The sequence below is a fragment of the Octodon degus genome, unplaced genomic scaffold (genome assembly GCF_000260255.1).
Source record: "Octodon degus isolate 3935 unplaced genomic scaffold, OctDeg1.0 scaffold00093, whole genome shotgun sequence".
NCBI lineage: Eukaryota > Metazoa > Chordata > Mammalia > Rodentia > Octodontidae > Octodon > Octodon degus.
This window is the reverse complement of record NW_004524669.1, coordinates 2,769,888-2,790,574: the sequence shown is the minus strand read 5'-3', so window position 1 is coordinate 2,790,574 and position 20,687 is coordinate 2,769,888. Positions and strand designations below refer to the sequence as shown.

General features: G+C 39.6%; 2 protein-coding genes across 5 annotated transcripts in view; one reads left to right on the top strand and one right to left on the bottom strand.

Annotated features, from left to right (window-relative positions):
* Dip2b (disco interacting protein 2 homolog B) overlaps nt 1-20,687 on the bottom strand; it is a 255,045-nt gene that overhangs the window by 117,523 nt on the left and 116,835 nt on the right. For all 4 annotated transcript variants that reach the window (XM_004637809.2, XM_004637808.2, XM_023722670.1 and 1 more), the window contains one exon: nt 3,499-3,627. In XM_004637809.2, the coding sequence (XP_004637866.1) occupies nt 3,499-3,627 (129 nt within the window). The remainder of the gene's footprint in view (nt 1-3,498; nt 3,628-20,687) is intronic.
* LOC101565401 (c-Myc-binding protein-like) lies at nt 5,983-6,294 on the top strand. Its single transcript, XM_012516154.1, has one exon. The coding sequence runs from the start codon at nt 5,983-5,985 to the stop codon at nt 6,292-6,294; it is 312 nt and encodes a 103-aa protein (XP_012371608.1).

The following is a 20,687-nucleotide window of genomic DNA, read 5'->3' as shown; positions in this document are numbered from 1 at the left end:
TTTTTTTTTAAAAAAACAAAAAACAAAATGAACAAACAAAAAGAAAACCAGGGGAAAATACACAAACACTCCAAGGAGGCCAAAGAATAAGAGTAATAAAGGCAAAAACCCTTCTGGCCTGACTTTAGAATTATTCCAGACTGACTAGAACCCTTCTGGCCTGACTAGAACATGCTACTCTTAACCCTGACCTGGCCATAAAATCGTGGTTGGGGGCTTGGCAACAAGAAGAGCCCCTGATACACTTTGCTGCTTCCCTTCTTACCTTCTTTGAACTCATTCTCTGATAACCACTTGTATTCCTTTTCTCCAAGTACCTACTTAGCATTAGGACACAGCAGTGGTAAAGCATATAGCCTGCCACTAGAGTTGAACTACGAAGCAAATCAAAGTTTGATTAGGGTACTGCTCTGCTGAAAATCTTCAGACACTGAAGATTTCTAAAGATTTGGTTTCCAAGGCCAGGAGTGATGGCACACACCTGTAATCCCAGCACTCAGGACACCGAGGCAAGAGGATTCCTTTGAGTTCGAGGCCAGCCTGGGCTCTGCAGTGTGTTCAAAGCCAGCCTAAACTACATGGCAAGACCCTGCCTCAAAAACAAAACATGAAACACAATTTGGTTTCCAGTCATCTTTTTTAGCCTCTTCTACTTCCTTCTGTCCATCAACTTGTTTCTGTTTTCTTTGGCAGTACTGCAGACTGAAGTCGGGGACTTCAATCTGAGGTACATCCAAGATTTTTTCTATTTATTTTGAGGCAGGGTCTCACTAAGTCACTAAATTGTCGAGTGTGGGCTTAAATTTGCAATCCTCCTACCTTGGCTTCCCAAAGTGCTGGGATTATAAGTGTGTGCCACTATATTTGGCCAGTCCCTTGCATTTTAACTTCTGGCCATAGTGAACTACTTTTGGGTCTACTATCTGGTGCTATCTGTCCATCTAACACTCTGACATGACTCTGCTTAGACAGCTTATTCTCTGAACAACTCTCCCCTGGTAACTCAAGAGGCTAAGTATAAGAGAAAATTCTGGTGTGGTATGCAACCTTAATTTTCTTCCCCGATTGAATACTTCCCATCCTTCTTTCTAGTGTATGAAAATAAACAACTAGTAAAATCAGCTCACAAATGGTCATCTTTATTTTCTCAAAGGCAATTTCTGAGAAGATATGATCTACCTTCTTTTTCAATTCAAGAAATGAAAAGGTTACGGTGAACTGGGGATGTAGCTCAGTAGGTATGGAACTTTCTTAGTATGCAAGAGGCCCTACATTCAATTGCTAGCACCATAACTTCTTTAAAAGGAGAAGGGGCAAGAAGAGGAGGGGAGGGGAAGGGAAGCGGAAGGGACAAAAGAGAAGCAAAGGGCTGGGGATATAGCTCAGCGGCTTAGCATAAGCACCTGCCTGGCAAGTGCAAGATTTCAAATTTTATCCCCAGTACTCCCCCCACAAAAAGGCAAAATCTGGAAGGTGGAAAAATATGTAGTATTTATCTTGGTATTTATTTAATTAGATAACCTTTGAAGATATTTAAAAGGGTGTTCAACACAAAAAACACCCAGAAATATCAAATATTATTTTATGTTACAATGTTCTCATTTTTGGTTCAAAAATTAGGGAATTAGGGCCGGGGATATAGCTCAGTAGAGTAAGAGCTTGCCTGGCAAGCACAAAGGTCTGAGTTCAATCCCCAGTTCTGGGGGGAAAAAAAAAAAAAAAAAAAAAACGGAAAAACAAAAATTAAGGAAATAAAGTATGCATAGCCATTTTAAATACAGATCAAAGTTTATCTTCATTTCAGCCTAGTCTTATACCATGCAAAAACAAAAAAGAGAAATTATATTTCAAAATAATATATTGACTCAAATATGACTGATTTCATTTTATATAAATATCAAAGGTGAAAACATTTTCTTTACTAAATTTTTTAAGATCAATATAAATAGGGCTAAATACTCTATTGACAATTGTTCCTCAATTCACTTTTACTCAAATAACATTAATATTATGGAATAACAAACTTAAGAATTTCCAAAAACAACAAAAAAAACCCCAAAAAACAAAACAAAACAAAACAAAAAAAAAAAAGAATTTCCCAACTGTTATACTGTTAATTAACTTTTTATATACTTACGTTTCTTTTATATTCCTGAATCTTTCAGGCATAAATTAATAACAAATATTATCTTTAATATATAGTTACAGATAATAAAAAAAATCATGAATCATAAAAAATCTGGAAGGTGGAGTAATATTCATCTGAATTCTGATACTTTAAAGCACAAAATGTTAGGGCTGGCCAGACAGCTCAGCAAATTAAAGCTCCTGCTTACGCAGATACAGTGACTAGGGTTTGATTCCCAGACTTGCTGTGCTGGCCCTGGCCCTGGGGGTACACCGAGCCAGCGAATGAGACTGGGCATGGTGGCACGTACCTGTAATCTCAGCACTTGGGAGGCTGAAAACAGGAGGATCACTACGAGTCCTATCTGGGTAGTGAGACCCTGTACTAAAATACAGACAGACAGAACGCACGCACGCATGCACACACACACACACACACACACACAAAATGTGCTGCAAAGACACTCAGCATGTCCATCAGAAGGGCTTGTTAACCCCACATCCTACTGAGTTCTGTGATTTGTTTCTCTACTAACTGGAGTGGTACACCTGGTACTGATAGCTGAGTAGTTTTGCTTTATGTTTTGTGAGACAGGGTCTCACTATGTAGTCCAGGCTGGGGCTGAACTTGCAGTGATCCTTGTGCCTCAGTCTCTTGAGTGCTGGGATTACAGGCATGTGACACCATGCCTAGTGATCAAGTGGGTCTGGATAGTAAAGTAGGAACATGCTCCCACTGCCAGGCATAGCACCTGATCTTTCTCATCCAAACAGGTACTTTCTGCGTTATAAGAAATAAAACCACTAATTTAATTAGTTCACTAGTTTAAAATTTCATTGAAGTTTTTATTCCGGCTCCACTGGGTAAGGGACTAATCAATAGCTCTACAACCAGGCACGAAGCAAACATGCCTATATTCCTATCTACTTAGAAGCTGAGGCAAGGTATTACTTGAGCCTAAGAATTTCAAACCAGCCTGGAACAGCAAAACTGTGGCTACAAACAAACATCTGCAAACACAGAAGGACCTGCCTCCTTCAAGAGTCCACTGGGCCCACCCAGTAAACCCATGTAACTTCAGCTTTTACTTACTTATTCACATTGCCTTTGATCTGGCCTGGCTCTTTTTCTTCAAATTGTTGATGGTAAAATGGTCTTATTTACTGTTGTACTGCCAAAAATACTGAGCATCTACTACCTTTGATGCATAGTAGGAACTAAAATACATGATCAATGGATGAATTAATATGGATGTTTGGTGCCTGCAGGGGAAAAAAACTAAAGCCAACCACAAGAAGCTCTCAGAAGACACAGGTCCCCCTGCAGTCAGTAAAAACTCTTCAGCTGATAATTTTGTAGGCCTGTCTCACCTGATCGGTATCGTTCATCCCTGGCTCCTCCAGCGCGAGTTCGGTGGTATTTAGAGGGCGCTGAAGTTTGAGCTGCAGCTGGAGCAGGTGTCTGGTTTCTATGTTCTTTCTGTACTGCTGAATCAGTTTCTAGAAAAAAAAAAAAATTGGAAGATGGTTATCCACTAATAACTACTGCCCCTTGAGCTCTTTATCCTTGTAACAGTGAGGTAGATACCATTTATAGTAAAGGGTTGAAGAGCTTTTTTATATACATATAAGTATGATGGAAAGACATAGGTAAAAAAATATCATCTCATTGTTAGAACAATAGGCTGACAGGAAAGAAATAGCAGGACACAGGTAAAGTGAAAGGTCACTGAAAAGACTCCAAGTCTTAGAGTATAAGCACATAACCTCCTAACTGACACACTGAAGAAGGGCCTGAGGAGTTTCAGTTGCCACAGCATGATTCACTCCAAATATACACACAAAATTTATACACACAGGGGGCTTGTCATGCAAACTTAGGTACAGGTCAAGCCTGACATCCTTCCCACTGCAGTCATCAGTCTATGATCTATCCCCATACTCACTGCAAAACCCACTGTTTAATCAAGATTGGGGGGGGGGGTCATAAGCAGAAGGAAAATACTTCCTGCACAACCAATATTACTTGTTGAATAACAATTTTCCATTTCTCTCCATATGTTCTGGCAATTGTCATTCAATTCTCTAGCATTCTATTTCAGATGCCTCGAATTTGTTCCTGTGTGACTGATTTATTCCATCTAGTATAATGTCCTCCAGATTCATCCTTTAGTGGTGGCCAGAAAGACTATAGATAGTAAATTAGATGCCCAATACAGTAAGATGTCACCTATGTGGGATGAGCTACACCTATGCAGCAAGTGCTCCAGACTTCTGTTGAAAACCAACATACCAAACCAATGAACAACCAACCCATTCCACTAGGCTTAAAGCACAGCAGTCTCGGGAGTACATGCAGCAGCACTACATACCCTAGGAAGAGCTGATGGGCTGGGCATACCCATAATCCTAGCACTCAGGAGGCTGAGGCAGGAAGACTGTCACAAATTCAAGTACCAGCCTGACTTACATAGCAGATCTTGTCTCAAAAGGCCAAAAATTAGACAGAAAGTCAGAGAGACAGACAGACACACAGACAGACACATAGATAGATAAAAATGCATTAAAGGCCAGGTATAAGACAGGTTCAACTGAACTCAGTCTTCCTATAAGACTTGTAAAAGAACTCTCTTATATGGTCCATGGCAGCCAGGCCACTCATCAGGTGTAAATAAATTCCACCTTAGAACCCCAGGTGGCAACATGTTATCACCAACATATACCAGGTCTAATTCTTGACCCACAAAATAAGATATAATAGAAATGTATTTTTAAAGGTTGTTTTTGTTTTGTTTTGGGTCAGGGTCTCACTGCCCAGTTCAGGCCAGCCTTGAACTCACTTATGTAGCCCAGACTAGCTTCAAAGTCTGAGATCCTCCTCACTCGGCCTCCCAAAGGCGAGGGGGGCGGGGATCACAGGTGTGCACTGCCACATCCAGCTAAGGTTAAGATATCTGTCTTGCTGTATTTGCAGAACTGGAGAATGAAGACAGAGCCTCAAATAAACTAAGCAAGTATTCTAGCATTAAGCGATATCCCTCACCCTAGATTATTTTTACAGAATGTGTCTAAGGTGGGAAGGAAGAGTGTATTTTAGGATGCTCTCCACTAACATGTATTCACAGATCTAGAAATGCTTATTTCTGATGGTTGCTGGTACCCAAGATTTTTATTTTTATTTTTTAAATTTTTTTTTTTTTTGCGGAACCGGGGATTGAACTCAGGCCCTTGCACTTGCCAGGGAAGCAGTTATTCCACTGAGCCATCTCCCTGGCCCCAAGATTTTTGTTATAAAATTAACTGACTAGGATATGTTTCAGACACTGAGATTTTTAAATGTCTGAAGTTGTAAAGTTTTAAATCAACCTAAATGTCTCTTGATAACAGGCTTATACTGAATTAACAATATTTTCCATATGTTAAGCTTTATTTGTCAGGAACAGGGAATCAACAAAGTAAAGCTCATGGACGTAATATGGTCAGTTGTCTATTTTTTCTCAACAGATTTATTGGAATAGCCAGGCTCAGTTTCAAATATCATCTGGTCCTTTATAAAAAAAAAAAAAAAAATTTACTAACACCTGGTCAGTAACAATAAAAGCTACTATTTAAGTGTTTGTGTTGTTTGGGGCATTGTGTAAAGAGTTTTCAGATTTTCTCTTATTTATTCTTCACAACAAATCTATTATTCCCTTTTTCAGGAAAGAAAAGAGAGACATGGATTAGTTGTCTCAACATCACACTACAAGGGAAGAACAGACAAAATGCCAAGTCGGCTATGTCTAATTCTACAGTGATGAAAAGGACTACAGGACCACGGTCTCCAGCACCAGCTACGCCATTGTCCCTGTCACTATGGCCCATTACAAAGCCGTTGACTTGAAAGGTGAGCAGTTCCAGCGGTACTTGGAGAAGTCAGGGGTGCTGGACACGTTGACCAAGGTGTTGGTAGTCTTATATGAAGAACCAGAGAAACCTACTAGTGCCTTGGATTTTTTAAAGCATCACTTAGGAGCTGCTACCCCAGAAAATCCAGAAATTGAGCTGTTTCGCCTAGAATTGGCAGAAATGAAAGAGAAATATGAAGCTACTATAGAAGAAAATAAAAAACTGAAAGCAAAGCTTGCTCAGTATGAACCACCTCAGGAGGAAAAGCATGCTGAATAGGATTCTTCTCAGTTGAAAAGACAATGAAAAATGGTTTTATATGACTTCGTTAATTTGTATAGTATATAATCCTTTCTGAACAGATTCTATAGAACTTTTAATACGTTAAATTCATCTCTCATATTTGTTTATGTTTTTTTTTTTTTTTTTTTTTTTTTTTTTTTTTTTTTTTTTGGTGGAACCAGGGATTGAACTCAGGCCCTTGCGCTTGCCAGGCAAGCACTTATTCTACTGAGCTATTTCCCCGGCCCCAATCTCTCATATTTAAATGTTATAAACACATATACTCAGAATCACCAATAAAAACTCAATACAACTTTCTTTGGATCTTAAAACAGGAGAAATATGGAGCCAAAGTAAATCCTGAAGAAACCCAACAGCCATCTAATTCATTACCTTAAAAGACATTCTGTTAATCTGATTGTGAGTAACCCTACTGGTTAGATGTTACCCAAAGACGTTTAGCGTGGAGCTGCTCCTTGGTTTAGTTCAGCACATGAGCATAGGTACAATCATACTTTACAAGAAAGATAACAGTGTTTATAGTCCCTGTAGGCAACTGGAGAAATCTGTGTGACACACGATGCTTTTGCATGGGTTCCCATGAATTTTCTACTCTTGTTTATATAATGCGGAACAAGTAACTCTTCTTTGCCACCACTTTGCCTTAGATAACCGTGCTAGTTTGAACTGTGACACCACTTTTTCTTCTATGCAATCACGTCCTGTCTGATAATGTTGCCTTGCTTTGCTGTGTACTTTAGGGGGGCCTACTTGCTCATTAGCCTTTGTTTGTTGTTCATTTCACTTAATAATGCAGTTATCCTGATTGTGATTTATACATTGTTAAACAGGATCACACTGTTACCCTGCCTTACTTAGTTGCTTGGTTAGTTTAGACAGAGGTAATATAATGTTCTGGGTTCATGCACGATATAATTAAATAGTGCTTTTTTCCTTCAAAGTATTTTTCTAGCCTTGAATTCATTTTATCTTCATTTTCCCTGTGAAGTAGGTGGGCATAAATGAGAGGAAGCTGAGTGCTGAATTTTTAGGCCAAAGACTGCTATTAATACAATTATTTACTAACTGTAGAACTTTGGGCATGTTAACCACTCTGAGATTTACTTTCCTTATCTGTTAAATGAGAAAAACATCTGTGCTGCCTACCTCACAGGATTGTTGTAAGGGTCAAATAAGAATATATGTGAAAGATTTGTGGTAAAGCACCATTTAAAAAAAGAAGAAGAAGAAAAGGACTACAGGGGCTGGGGACTACAGCTTAGTGGACTAAGCACTTGCCTCACAAGTACTAGGACATGAGTTCGATCCCTAGTACTGCATGCCATGCCAGCCCCAAAACTGGGCGTGGTGGTACACACCTATAATCCTAGCACTGGAGAGGCTGAGACAGGAGAATCACTACAAGTCTGAACTGCGCAGCAAGACCCTGTACCAAATAAATAAAAAATTAAAAAGAAAGGATTACACTAAAATCTCAGGTAAGGTGTTCTAATGCACACTTGTAAGCCCAGCACTTACAAGGCCAAGGCAGTAGAATTAACTTGAGTTTGAGGGTGGGCCTTGCTTACATAGTGAGTTCAAGGCTAGTCTGAATTACATAGTGAGACACTGGCTCAAAAACCAACCAATCAACCAAACAAACAAGCAAAATCTCCCCAAACTAAATCATGCCTGTAATCCCAGCACCACAAAGGCTGAGGCAGAAGAACTGCCACAAATTTGAGAAGAGCCTGTTTTCTTCTCAGCTGAAAACCAGCCTGGACTACATTAGCAAGAGCCTGTCTCAAAAGACAAAAAAGAAAATCTTCCCAGATTTTTATATTTAAAAAAGAATCACACTGAGTACGGGAGTTCACAACTGTAACCCTAGCACTCTGAGAGATGTGGGCAGAAGGAACACAAGTGTATGCAGACACCCAGCATACACCATTTACACCTCAGCAAGTCACTCAAGGAGAAAAAAAAGAAAAGTCCATAAATACCCAACCACTTGCTAACATGCAAAAGTAATGTCTTCAGCCACTCATTAGAGAAATTACTTAAAATGTATTCTAGTTAACTTTATTTTTTTAATGTATTTTTGTATGTTTTGAGATAGGTTCTCACTATCACTTCAGGCTAACCTAGAACTCATATTGATCCTCCTGTCTCAGCCTCCTGAATGCTGAGATTACAGGCATGTACACAACGAGCTACTCCAATTAACTTTAAGTAGAGAACAAAAAATAGAAGGTGGCTATTTTTATTTCAAGGATGATAAGATCAGATGATATACACTGGAGGAGAATCAGATTACTATATGCAAGCTACTTTACTTGTAAATAGGCACAAAGAAATAGTGTCACATGGAGCATAAAATTTTAAAACAAGTTTTTTTATTATTTTTGGGTCTTAATGTACAACTGAATTATCAGTTATTACATTAAATAAGCAGATCTGTAAGAACAGACCAAACCACTCTGTTAAGAAACACAATGTCCCATAGTAATTTAAAAAAGATCAGGGGGCTGGTGAGATGGCTCAGTGGTCTAAAGCACCTACTTAGAACAAGCTAAGCTAAGCAAAGCACAGGGACCACGGTTCAATCCCCCAGCACCACATGCCAGCCAGCCCCGCCCCCTGGTGGGCTGAGCTGGCCACACACATAAAATAAATGAATAAATAAATAATAATAATAAAAATTAAAAAAAAAATAAAAAAGATCAGGGCTAGGAAGATAGCTCAGTAGAATAAGTCCTGAGTTCAATCCCCAGTACCGCAAAAAAAAAAAAAAAAAAAATTCATAATCCAAAAGGAGATAAGGACATGATCATCACCTCAAAAACGCTACAAAAGTTTATGCATTTTTTCAACATTCTCCCTTCATCTTGGCTTCATGTTTTTCAATGCAATTAATCAGATTAGAAGAAACAATAATGTGATCTAAGAATGAAAATTACCTCAAAGAAAGAGAAAGTAGGAAGACTAGGAGTTGCCCCATCTGTTTGGGAAAAACACTAGAGAAAATGCATGCCTCCAGTCAAGGTTAGCTATTGCCATCACAGATCAAAGTTCCAGGCAATCCACTACTGAACATGAGCCAGCAGCCCTAGACACTCAGCAATGTGGGCCACTGCCCTGGTACCCATGACAGAGCCTCAGCAGCAATGAAAGAAAATTATTTCTCTCCTTTTTCTTTGAAGAGGGAAAAACCTTATTACAGACCTCAAACATCCCTTCCCCACTGACTGAAAACAAACAGAAGACAAAAGCCATCAACAGAAGAACCATGGAGGGTGATGTGTCAGAGTGTGGTGGGAGACACCAGGCCTCTGCAGTGAAGAGCAACATGAATGCACTGTCCCGGAGTTTGGCTCCAAGCAGGCCAGGTCTCTTCATACTCTAGTATTTTGTTACAGTTTGTCAGAAATAAGGCCAAAATACCAACCTGCAGTTCTAGTAAGTGGATGAGAAATATTTCTAGTATTTCTCAGGTGTCCAAAGCACAAGGCAACAGCAACAGACTTTCCATAGTACCATAAATTCCTAGGAACTGACTACTTAATAACGAAACCTTGTAGCATATCTCTTTGGGAAAAAAAAGGAAAAACATGTAGACTATGTAAACATTTTGGTCTAAGTAAAATAATGTCAAGTGATAAAAGACCACAAAATAGGTATTACAATGATGTGTGTAAAAAGTCTTTATTACAATTATGAGGATTAGATGGACACAAAGTATTTAGAACAAAGTACTGATGAGTTACTCCATAGTCTTACTACTTCGTTTTGCTTATAGAAATACGTCTATATTATCAAATAAAAGTAATTTTGAAAGATGCTAAATATAGATAAGCACTGAAATGGAAGCTCATAGCCTTACATACGGCATCTCCTTTACAGCTTTTAAACTCTTCCTAAGAAAAAAAAACTGTACCACCTGGGACGCCTGACCTTTCAGTTGGCTGACCAAAGTAACCACTAGAGGTCACCATTATGTTTAAATAGTGAAGATACAAGGTTTAGTAACAGCTTTAAAAAACACATCAGTTTAAAATTCTTCTGTTGCCAGATGTAGTGGTACACACCTGCAAATCCCAGCACTTGGGAGGCTGAGGCAGGAAGATTGTGGCCAGTGCAAGCTACCAAGTGAGTTCAAGGCTAGCAAGAATTACACAGTAAGACCCTGTCTCAAAAAGCAAGGAAACAAAAATTCTTGTGAACTCTAAGTATTCCTTATCAATGATCAACATGTATAAAATTTATTGTTATTCAGCAGAAAGATAAGGTACGGTCTTATGTGTTTCTATTGTTCAAGCATAGTAATAATGATAACCTGAAAAGTGCACATTTACTGGTATAGAATATACAAATTAAGAACCTGAAAGAGTAAATAAAATCTGGAAACACACACACACACACACACACACACACACACACAAAATTTCCATTCAGGAGGACAGGAGAAAATCAACTCAGCTTATTTTTCAACTCTGCTTATGATTCAACAGATCACTGTACTGTAGGGGCTATACAGTGAAGCAAGATAAGCTCTGAGAATTAAGAACATAATACATAAACTTTTTAGGGATGACTAGAGCAGATAACTTCAGTAGCACTGCTGGGTCAGAGAAGGAACATATTAAACTAATGACAACCACAGAGTATGTGCTGAGAAGGAAGAAGACAAGGTTCTCTGAACCTACATAATGGTGAACTTTTATATTAAGGTCCCAGGGACAATGTAAACCTGTTGTTTCACTGTACAGTGGGGAATAGTGAATCACATGGGGAGTCTTCCCTGAGACCAAGGCATCTGTGAGTCATTGGGACAAGACTTCCTTAGATGGACAGGTAACACGTTCCCACCAGCTACAAGCACTGCTGTACCCATGGCTGTCCCAAACAGGTGGCTTGTACCCTGTGTTTCACAGCCACCAGGCAATGAGACATATAAATTATGGCCCTTTTGAGAATATGTTAACACCACCTCTGGGAAAAGGAGGAATGGAAGGGTTGCTGGAGTCTAGAAATGAGGCCACCTACCTGATTCTATTGAGTGGGTTCTGGAGGGAAGGGGGTTAGGAGTCCTTGATCTGTGAAGAGATAGGCACTGAAATAGATCCTGACCAAAAGCTTTCTAAGCCAGTTGACATCAGGAAAATGGCTGTGCAAGAGGCTAGGATCTGTGCTCTGGGAATGAAGGGTAACCCATGAGCCAAGCAGAATAGACGCCTTCAGAATGCACCAACGGGAAGACACTGAAGTGGGCTCCACCAGCCACACAGTGAGGCCCTGTTTTCAGGAGCAGCTTGCTGGGCTCTTCTCATATGGCTAGGTCACCTCTCTTGCACTGTCTATATCCCTGGGGTTTCTCAGACAACTAAGGAGGAAAAAAGCCCCAAAAGGAAGCTCTCAGACTTCCTTTTGACAAAATATGTGGTGAGAATAATCTTTAGTTCTGAAACAATTCTTTAATTCTCCCCACCCCCAGAACCAGGGATTGAACTCAGACCCTTGCACTTGCCAGAGAAGTGCTTATTCTACTGCTCCATCTCCCCAGCCCCTGATAAAACATGTAGGGGCACATATCACCACAATGTGTGCTCTAATTCACAGCAATTCTAATACTACCAAAACCTAACAATGAAGGAGCAGAACTAAGACCAGAAAAAAAAAAAAAATCACATTGTTTGCATGCATTAAGTTATAAGCCTCACTTGGGAATTTTTAGATTTAAATGATGGATAAAAAAATAAATAAATTCCATTCCCCACACCCTATACAAAGAGGCATATTGCTTAATTACTATTCATAGCTTGAAATGTCCTCTAGTATGCCAGCACTCCAAAATGCTGAAATCCTTCCTGATTTCTCTTTCTGTTATGGCTTGGTCTCCATGTGCCCCTCCAAAGCCTCATACAGTCATAGGCAGGGCTTTTTCAGAGGTGGTTGGATCCAGTGTGTGTGATGCTGGGAGTAAGGATGTGTGCTTACTAAATCAAGTCTACTGATTGGTCTTGCACTGCCATAATCCTGAAGACCTAGACACATTATAAAAGGGGCAGCAGGGCACTGTTAAAAAGTACTGCTCTTGTTTGTTACCTTCTAACCATCATGAACTGTTTCTCCTCTGTAATTCCTCTCTTGCCATGTGCCATATTGCCTTGGGACCAGTCAATTGTGGACTGAAATCTTCACAAACTGTGAGCTTAATAAAGCTTTCCTTTTCTAACTTTGGGTGTTGGGTATTTTGTCTCAGCAATGAGAAAGTAAGTCAGTCAATACATCTCTGTGTCTCTCTCCCACAGTCTCACAAAACTGCCCCTGGTGCTTCTTCATCGAGCCTTACTAGTAACTGGGGTAACAGCTGTGCAACACCAAACCCAGTTATCATTCCTGATGTCAAGGACTGACTTGAAGTTCAGTCCCTTTGAATTTCTACAGTATTTCAGAACTCCTTTTACATTGCTTATTTTACTCCCTTTGTGACACTCATCTGCACAGTCTAATCTCTCCTGCTATAATATAAAAGACTAAGGTCAAAGGGCATCTTATCACATTTCCTGTGGAGATTGCTCCTCATCAATCCTTCATATAGCAGGTTAAAGCAAATCATTAAGATCTTGTATGTTGCCTCACCTCACCTCAGCTAATGACTGTATTACTGAGAAAACAAAGGAAAATATGAAGAGATATCAATTTAAAGAATATACTTAAATATGGGGGGTTGTTTTGGATTTTTCCAACAAGGTCTTTCTATGTAATCCAGCTGGCCTTAAACTCATGCCAATCCTCCTGCTTCGGCCATCACACCTGCTAATATGGTTAAATATGAACCTAAAAAGTTTGCTTATCTATGTATCTCTAAGTCATGTAAGTTTAGACACAAAATTATTACTTCTGTCACACACACCTCTAAATCACACCACCCAGAAAGCTGAGACAGAAGGACCACAAATTTAAGCTCTGACTAAGCAACTTAGAGACCGTATATCAAAATTTTGAAATACTGAGAAAAGACTGGGGCTATGTATAGCTCAGCACAAAGACCATGAATTCTGTCCCTAATACCATGAGATAAATTAATTACTTAAACTATTTTCATATTATATACATGAGGCCATTAGTAAAAAACAGGAGGGGCTGAGGAGATGGCTCAGTGGAGTAAGCACTTCCCTGGCAAGTGCAAAGGCCTGAGTTCAATCCCTGGTTCTGCAAAAAAAAATAAATAAATAAATAAAAAATAAAAAATAATAATAATAAAATAAACTACATAGCAAAAAAACCCAGGAGCCTTCTCAAGAGCCTTTATTGGGGAATGGAAGAAGAGCAAGGTTTTCCTTTGCTTTAGTTTAACTCAGCAATGCACACAATGACACAGCCTTAAATGCAGAACTGAACTTAGAACTATGGCAAAAGAGCAAGAGCAGCGGGACAGCCACAATGTACTCATAAGCACTTGGACAATGATGAGAAAATAGTCCCTAGCAAAACACACAGCAAATAACTAAAGTGTAAACAAGCCCATAGGTCACTAGAAAGTCTTCCAGGACATAACCATCATCACAGAGAGATTGTATCTTATCTAAAAAGGCAATGGTTTAGGGCCTTAGGAAAAACTCTTGGGTTGCCAGGCACGGTGATACACATCTGTAATCCTAGCAGGCTGAGGCAGAAGTATCCCTCTAAGTTCGCCAAGCCTGGGCTACAAGTGAGTTCAAGGTCAGCTTGAACTGTATAGTAAAACCCTGTCTCAAACAAACAAAAACCACCATGGTAACCTATTAGCCACAAAGATGAAATTCTACTGTGAAACGAGAGACAAATACAGTGCATGAAATGAAAGGCTGGGAGTGCCAAAGGATGAAGGAATAAAAACAAATACACAAAGATCAGAAAAAATCTCAAATACAGATGGAATAACCTCACCAATGTCATCACAATTAGAGGCTGCAGTGCATCCTTACGCGAAAGATTCAGGGTCCAAGGGAAGAAACCACTGTAGAAATTTTATGGCAACTTTAGAGTCCTCAAATGGAGCAAACTTAGGGCATCCCTTGCTCTTTTCAGACCCAGCCATAGGAGGGAAGTCTCCCAGTTTCAAATATTAAACTGGGCCATTCAGCTGGCTGGTGAACTGCCAAAATAAGAGAACAAGATCTCTGAGATTTTTTTTTGGTCTGTCTGTTTGTTTGTTTTGGTCTTTTTGAGACAGGATCTCAGTATGCAGCTCAGGCTGGCCTTGAGCTCACTATGTAGCCCAGGCTGGTCTTTAGCTCTGCCTCAGCTTCCCAAGTGCTGGGATTATAGTTATGTGCCACGCCCAGCTCTGAGACCTTTTAAATTGATATAAATTATCTTTGTGTAAATCTTTAAAAATCCTTACATAGAAATGCTAGGATAAAGAACTCTTACTGAACAAGGTAGAATATTTCTATCTATGCCCTCTCCTTCCCAAAATGCCACCAGGATGATAATGAAGGCCTATAATGGACCAATCGGCTCAGATGGACACAGGAAGAAATAACATGAGGAGCCAACACTACAAAAAGACTAATAAAAGTGACAGATGAACTCTGGAAAAAATAAAAACAGTCCTATAACAAAGGAAATGTAATCATAATAAACCACATGTTTTTGTTTTAATAAAGTTCACATAATCATACAAACACTACATGCTGATGTAACAGTATATATACACCATATAGCATACAGCCCAGAATATCTGTTGGGAAATGTGACAGAACTGTTACAGGAGAAAAGGAAGAAATCTCTGTGATCAAAGGAGAGAGATATAAGAGAAAAAGACTCTAAGGCTCATCACTTTTTAAAGACATGTCTTAACTAAGTCAGTAAATTACCCAGGCTGGACTTGAACTTGTGATTGCTCAACCTCCTGATTGCTGGGATTACAGACATGTACTACCATACCCAGGCTTCTCTTCTTCCTCTCCCTCTCTTCCCTCCCTTCCTTCTGCCCTTTATTTATTTATTTATTTATTTATTTATTTAATGTATTTGGTTGCAGGGTCTCACTGCAGCTTGGACTTATAGTGATCCTCCTGTTTTCAGCCTCCCCAGCATTGGGATTACAGGCATGTGCTACCACACCTGGTCTCGGTGGCTGGCTCAGCACAACTGGAAGCAGGGCCAACAGGTCAAGTGGTACCAGCAATTGAACCCAGCCCCTGCACTTTCCTAAGCAGGCACTTAGTATCTCACTAGCCCTTCTTTTTGTTGTTGTTGTCTTTGAGTCATGTTGTTCAGGCTGGCCTGAATTCACCATGTAACCCAGGCTGGCCTCAAACACAAGGGGACCTTCCTGCCTCAGCTTCCCACTGGGCTTACAGATGTGCACCACCATCCTAACTTCAATTTCTACTAAGGGAGTGGGGTGTCAAAATACAAATTGAGAGAACTTATTACTAATGTCCTTATCTAAGCATAAAATTATTAAAGAATATATTCAGGATGAAAATCAACTAAGAAGGACTAAATAAATAAGGTATATTAATAAGGTAATATTAAAAAAATAATAGTAGCTGGGCATAGTAATATACTATTATCCCTAACACCCTGGAAGGCTGAAGCAGGTGGATCATAAATTCAAATCCAACCTGGGTAATTCAGAAGCTTATTGAAACCCGATCTCAAAATAATTTTGTTGGGGAGGGTATTTTAGGGAAGGGTCTATAGGGTGTTTACTTCTTAGTGATCCACCTGTTTACAGCCTCCTACAAGCTGGGATTACAGGCGCGTGCCACCATACCCAGTCTCAACTGCCATCTCAGTGCGTCCCGGGGGCTGGGCCGGCACGGCAGGCCCAGCTTGTAGGCACTTTAATCTGCTGAGCTATTTGGCCAGCCCTATTTATTTATTTATTTTATTTTATTTATTTTATTTATTTATTTATTTATTTATTTTAATGTAAAAGGGCTTACAGATGTAGGTCATGACAAAGGCTCTCAGCTCAATCCCCAATAGTATCCCCCCAAAAAAGTGAACAAGGAAATAGTTACTAATTATCACATAAAACAAAAATACTATTAACTGGTAATGGTGATCAACACTGAAATATTCTAAAGTTCTGTGTGGTCTAGGAAGACAATTTGATAACCAATAATGATAATAAGTTTAGACTTTAAAAACAGTCTTAGGGTGGCCCTTGTAGGCAACTGCTCTATTACATCCTCTGCCTCAGAAGATACAATTTTTGAGTGTAAGTAGTAACAGAGCTTTCAAATATACAAAAGCCAAACTTATTAGCATTACAGATGAAACTGATAATTATATGGTCACAGTACAGGTTTTCAACATATTTCTTTTAGATCTGGGGCAGTGTTTGAGACAAGGTCTTGCTATGAAGTACAGTCTGGCCTTGAACTTGTAGCAATCCTCCCGCCTCAGCCTCCAGAATGCCAGCATTACAAGCATGTACCACTATACCTAGATCATTTCTCAAAAGAATGGATAGATCAAAAACAAAAACAGAGAAGACCTAAACAATACAATGAACTAGTCTGAGCTAGAATCATCAACTCAACAAGTAGATCACAAATAGATGAGTTATAGAAATTCAACTTAAGTTCAGGCATGTCTTAACAAATAACAAAAGACTTGATTTTTGCCTTTAAGATCTAAGAGGAAATGTTAAATATGCAGTTAATACAGGCATATTCTGAACATGATGCAATTAAGAAACACTTAGCAAAGAAGCAGATAACCTCCACATACAACTCAGAAAATGTAAAAAAGGTCAAAAGAGTAAACAAAAAGAAGAAACAAACACATAAAAGACCCAAAACAGTCAGAAAATAAAGATACACTAAAAAATAAATAAAAGTCAATAAAGCCCAAAGCCTTTTCTTGGAAAAGATAAAGTCCTAAAACATATGGGGGTGGGGTAGGGAGAACGCACTACAATACCAACAAAGGAGACATTAAAGAGGGGGGAGGATATGAAAACAAAAGAATTATTGTGTGTCAGGTACATGTACCAAACATCCATATCCACAATGAGAACAGTCATGCACCACAAACATGCACTAATAAAGTAAAAAACTTAAAAATAGAGTACTGTGAATTACTTTCATCTGCACATATATACAGCCCTGAAAAAAAATAAATTTACCAACATTTAGGAAGAAACAAGAAACTGATCATGGGTGGTAACTTGCAAGAGATGGGGATAATAAGGACAACTTTAAATTAATCTCTTTACATGTTTGGCCTTTAGACATGTAGAGAAAAATTAGAAAACCAGTGATGCTGTGGTGAGACTTTCCGTGTGTGTGTGTGTGTGTGTGTGTGTGTGTGTGTGTGTGTGTGTGTGTAAGGGGGGTGTGTGGCAGGAGCAGGGGTGGCTTAATTTTGGTTCTATTGAAGTGGAGATCCCTTAAGACATAATGGAGATGTTAAATAGGGACAGGTGCTTAAAGAGATGTGGCTTAAACATTGTATTTGGAAGTCATCTGTATTCAAATGATAATTAAAGTCACAAGTTTAGCTAAAAATAATCTAGTAAGATAAAACACTGGTTTTCAAAGTGTGGTCCCTGGACCATCAGTCTTACTTGAGAACTAGTGCAAATTTTCAGGCCTCAACCCCAGAACTGCTTAACTAGAAATCCTGAAAATTAGGGCCCCCTGTTTGTATTAACAAGCCAACCAGTAATTTTAATGTAAGATACAATTTGAGAACCACGATCAGAAGAAGCTAAGAGGACTTAGTGCTTCTCTTGGAGAATTTCAACATTTAACAGAGGACAAGCCTATGAGAAAGGCTGAGAAGAACAGCAAGGGATAGATAAGAAAATGACTGATAGTCCTTCCAAAGAAGTGATGAGAGAGGTTCAGTATTGAGTACTACTGAGATTCAATGGTGATAGTGCCAAAGTGAAGTGGAACGCTGAGGAAAGAGCTGGTGAGGAATATGGAAGTAGTTGACAAGTAAGGTGAAGTGGGTTTTTTTGTTTTTAACAGGACAATAACTTGGATGACAAATTCGCACAGGAGGAGTCTGGCTATGAAGGAGAGTGGCTGTGGTGGCACGTCCAGGGGGCAGTGCAGTAGTGCGCCTCAGCAACAGGAGCAGCTCACAGAGGCAATGGTTAGAACTGTGCAAAATGCTAGTAGACCACTTCCTGTCCGTATTATTACTACTCTGTAAGCTCTCCACAGACCCGTACCCCCCACTGTCTGTACCCAGGTCGGTGGTTCCCAATGCTCTGTCTTTGGTGGCACTGGAATGGACAAGGTTGCCAAAAATGGAGGAGGGCTTGGAGTACAAAGCATGAGTGGAAAGACTGTCCTTGACTGCAGGAGCAGATAACCTTTTTAACAGAAGGAAGGAAGTACAAATGGATAGGCACAGATGTGGGAAGTCTGGTGGCAGGAAGCTAGAGAAGCTGTCATCAAATGGATTCTGTTTCCTTGTAGGGTCATCTGCAAGGCCTACTGGGATATGGATGTGTCCCCTTCTTTTGGCCTCCTTTAGACTCACTGACTAACCATGTATTTATGATTTGGCTCCCATGTAGGTCTGCCCAGGAGGCAAGAATGTGCTGACAATACAAATTTCTTCTCCCTCCTTTCATTTATTTATTTATTTATTTTTTTGGGTAGGCCTGAGGATTGAATGCAGGACCTCACACAAGCTACCACAAGTGTTCTACTACATCTCTAGTCTTTTTAAGTTTGCTTTTAAAAAAATTTTTTTGAAACAGGGTTGAAATAGCCTCAGCTGGCTCCAAACTTGTGAATCTGTTCCTGAGTAGCTGGGAATATAGAAATGAGTCACTGTGTGAGGCAAAAAACAAACAAAAATAGATTTCTCATAGTGAATTCACAATCTTTTTGTTTGTTTGTTGTTGTTTTGTATTTTAGGACAGGGTCTACTGGGTCTACAAGGTCTCACTGCATAGATCAGACTCATAGTGATCCTCCTGTTTACAGCCTCCCATGTGCTGGGATTATAAATGTCCCCGCCACCAAGCCCAGTCTCAACTGCTATCTCAGCCTGCCCCAGGGTCAAGGCCAGCACGGCAGGCCCGGGGATCGAACTCCCAGACCCTGCATCTTAATATGTTTTAAACTGGCTGTTACTACACTGACCTACTTATTTTTATAGAGTGGCATAGTTGGTACTCTGGGTTCCACACCCATGGATTCAATCTGCTCAGACAGAAATATGTGGGGAGAAAAAAATCTGTGTCTGGTCTGTACCCAAGATACACATTTTTTTTCCTACTATTTACTAAACAGTATGGTACAACAACCATAATTACATAGCATTTGTATTGTATTATATACTATAAGTAATTTAGAGATGATTTAAAGTATTCAGGAAGATGTGTATAGATCACATGTAAATACTACACTGTTCAGAGAAGTAACTTGGTCAAATGTGCTTAAATTTGATATCTGCAGGGAATCTGGGAGCTAACCTTCTGAAGGACAACTATATTTCCAAGAACTTTGCAGGAAATAAAACAAGCAAATGGTATGCTATCAATTACTTATTCCATTGTTCATTCAACAAATACTTACACCGATCATAAGTCCTGTGCAACGCCTACCTTGACAATGATGGGACACACAAAATCCTCATTGTATTTATAACCCAATAATAGAGAAATTAGCTCCACAAAGGACAGACAGAATTAACAGAAGAATACACTGACTTCAGAAAGAAATCATATAGAAAGGAAAAATGCCTTCTTGTAAGAGTAGTTATCACAGCAATTGGCTGTCAAGGGAAATCCTGGACTCAATAACTTTAAAAATATAATGACTTATAGACCAGGCACAGTGGCACATGCCTATACCCAGCTAACTCAGATACTCAGGCAGGAGGATCCTGGGTTCAAGGCGAGCCTGAGCAACTCTGTGACATGCTGTCTCAAAATAACAAAAATTAAAAGGACAAAAAAAGTAGCTCAGTGTTACAGCACTTGAGTAGCATGTAAGAGACCCTGGGTTGAATTCCCAGCATGGGAAAAATAAAAAAGAGGACTTAGAGATAGTCTTGCTTACAGGCAAAGGCAGTGCAAATTCTCTGGAATTAAACAGAACAGTAAACCAGATGTGTCCTTCTACCACTATAATCCTAGCACTCAGGCTTAGGGAGAAGGACCCAAAGTAGTTCAAGGCCCAGCTGGGCTACATAGCAAGACCCTGTATGAAAAAAATAAACGAAAAACACTACCTCCACACAAGTGTCTCTGGACTTCCACACATTGGCAGTCTCTCTACAGAAGCAGTAAGGCAGGCTGTGAATTAATCTTTGAGTTTATTTGGGGTCCTAAGGTCAAATCCTGTAGTCCTCCAACCTTCAGGCACCCTGTAATATCAATCGGCGCTTCCTAACTTGCTTTCCTTGATTGACTC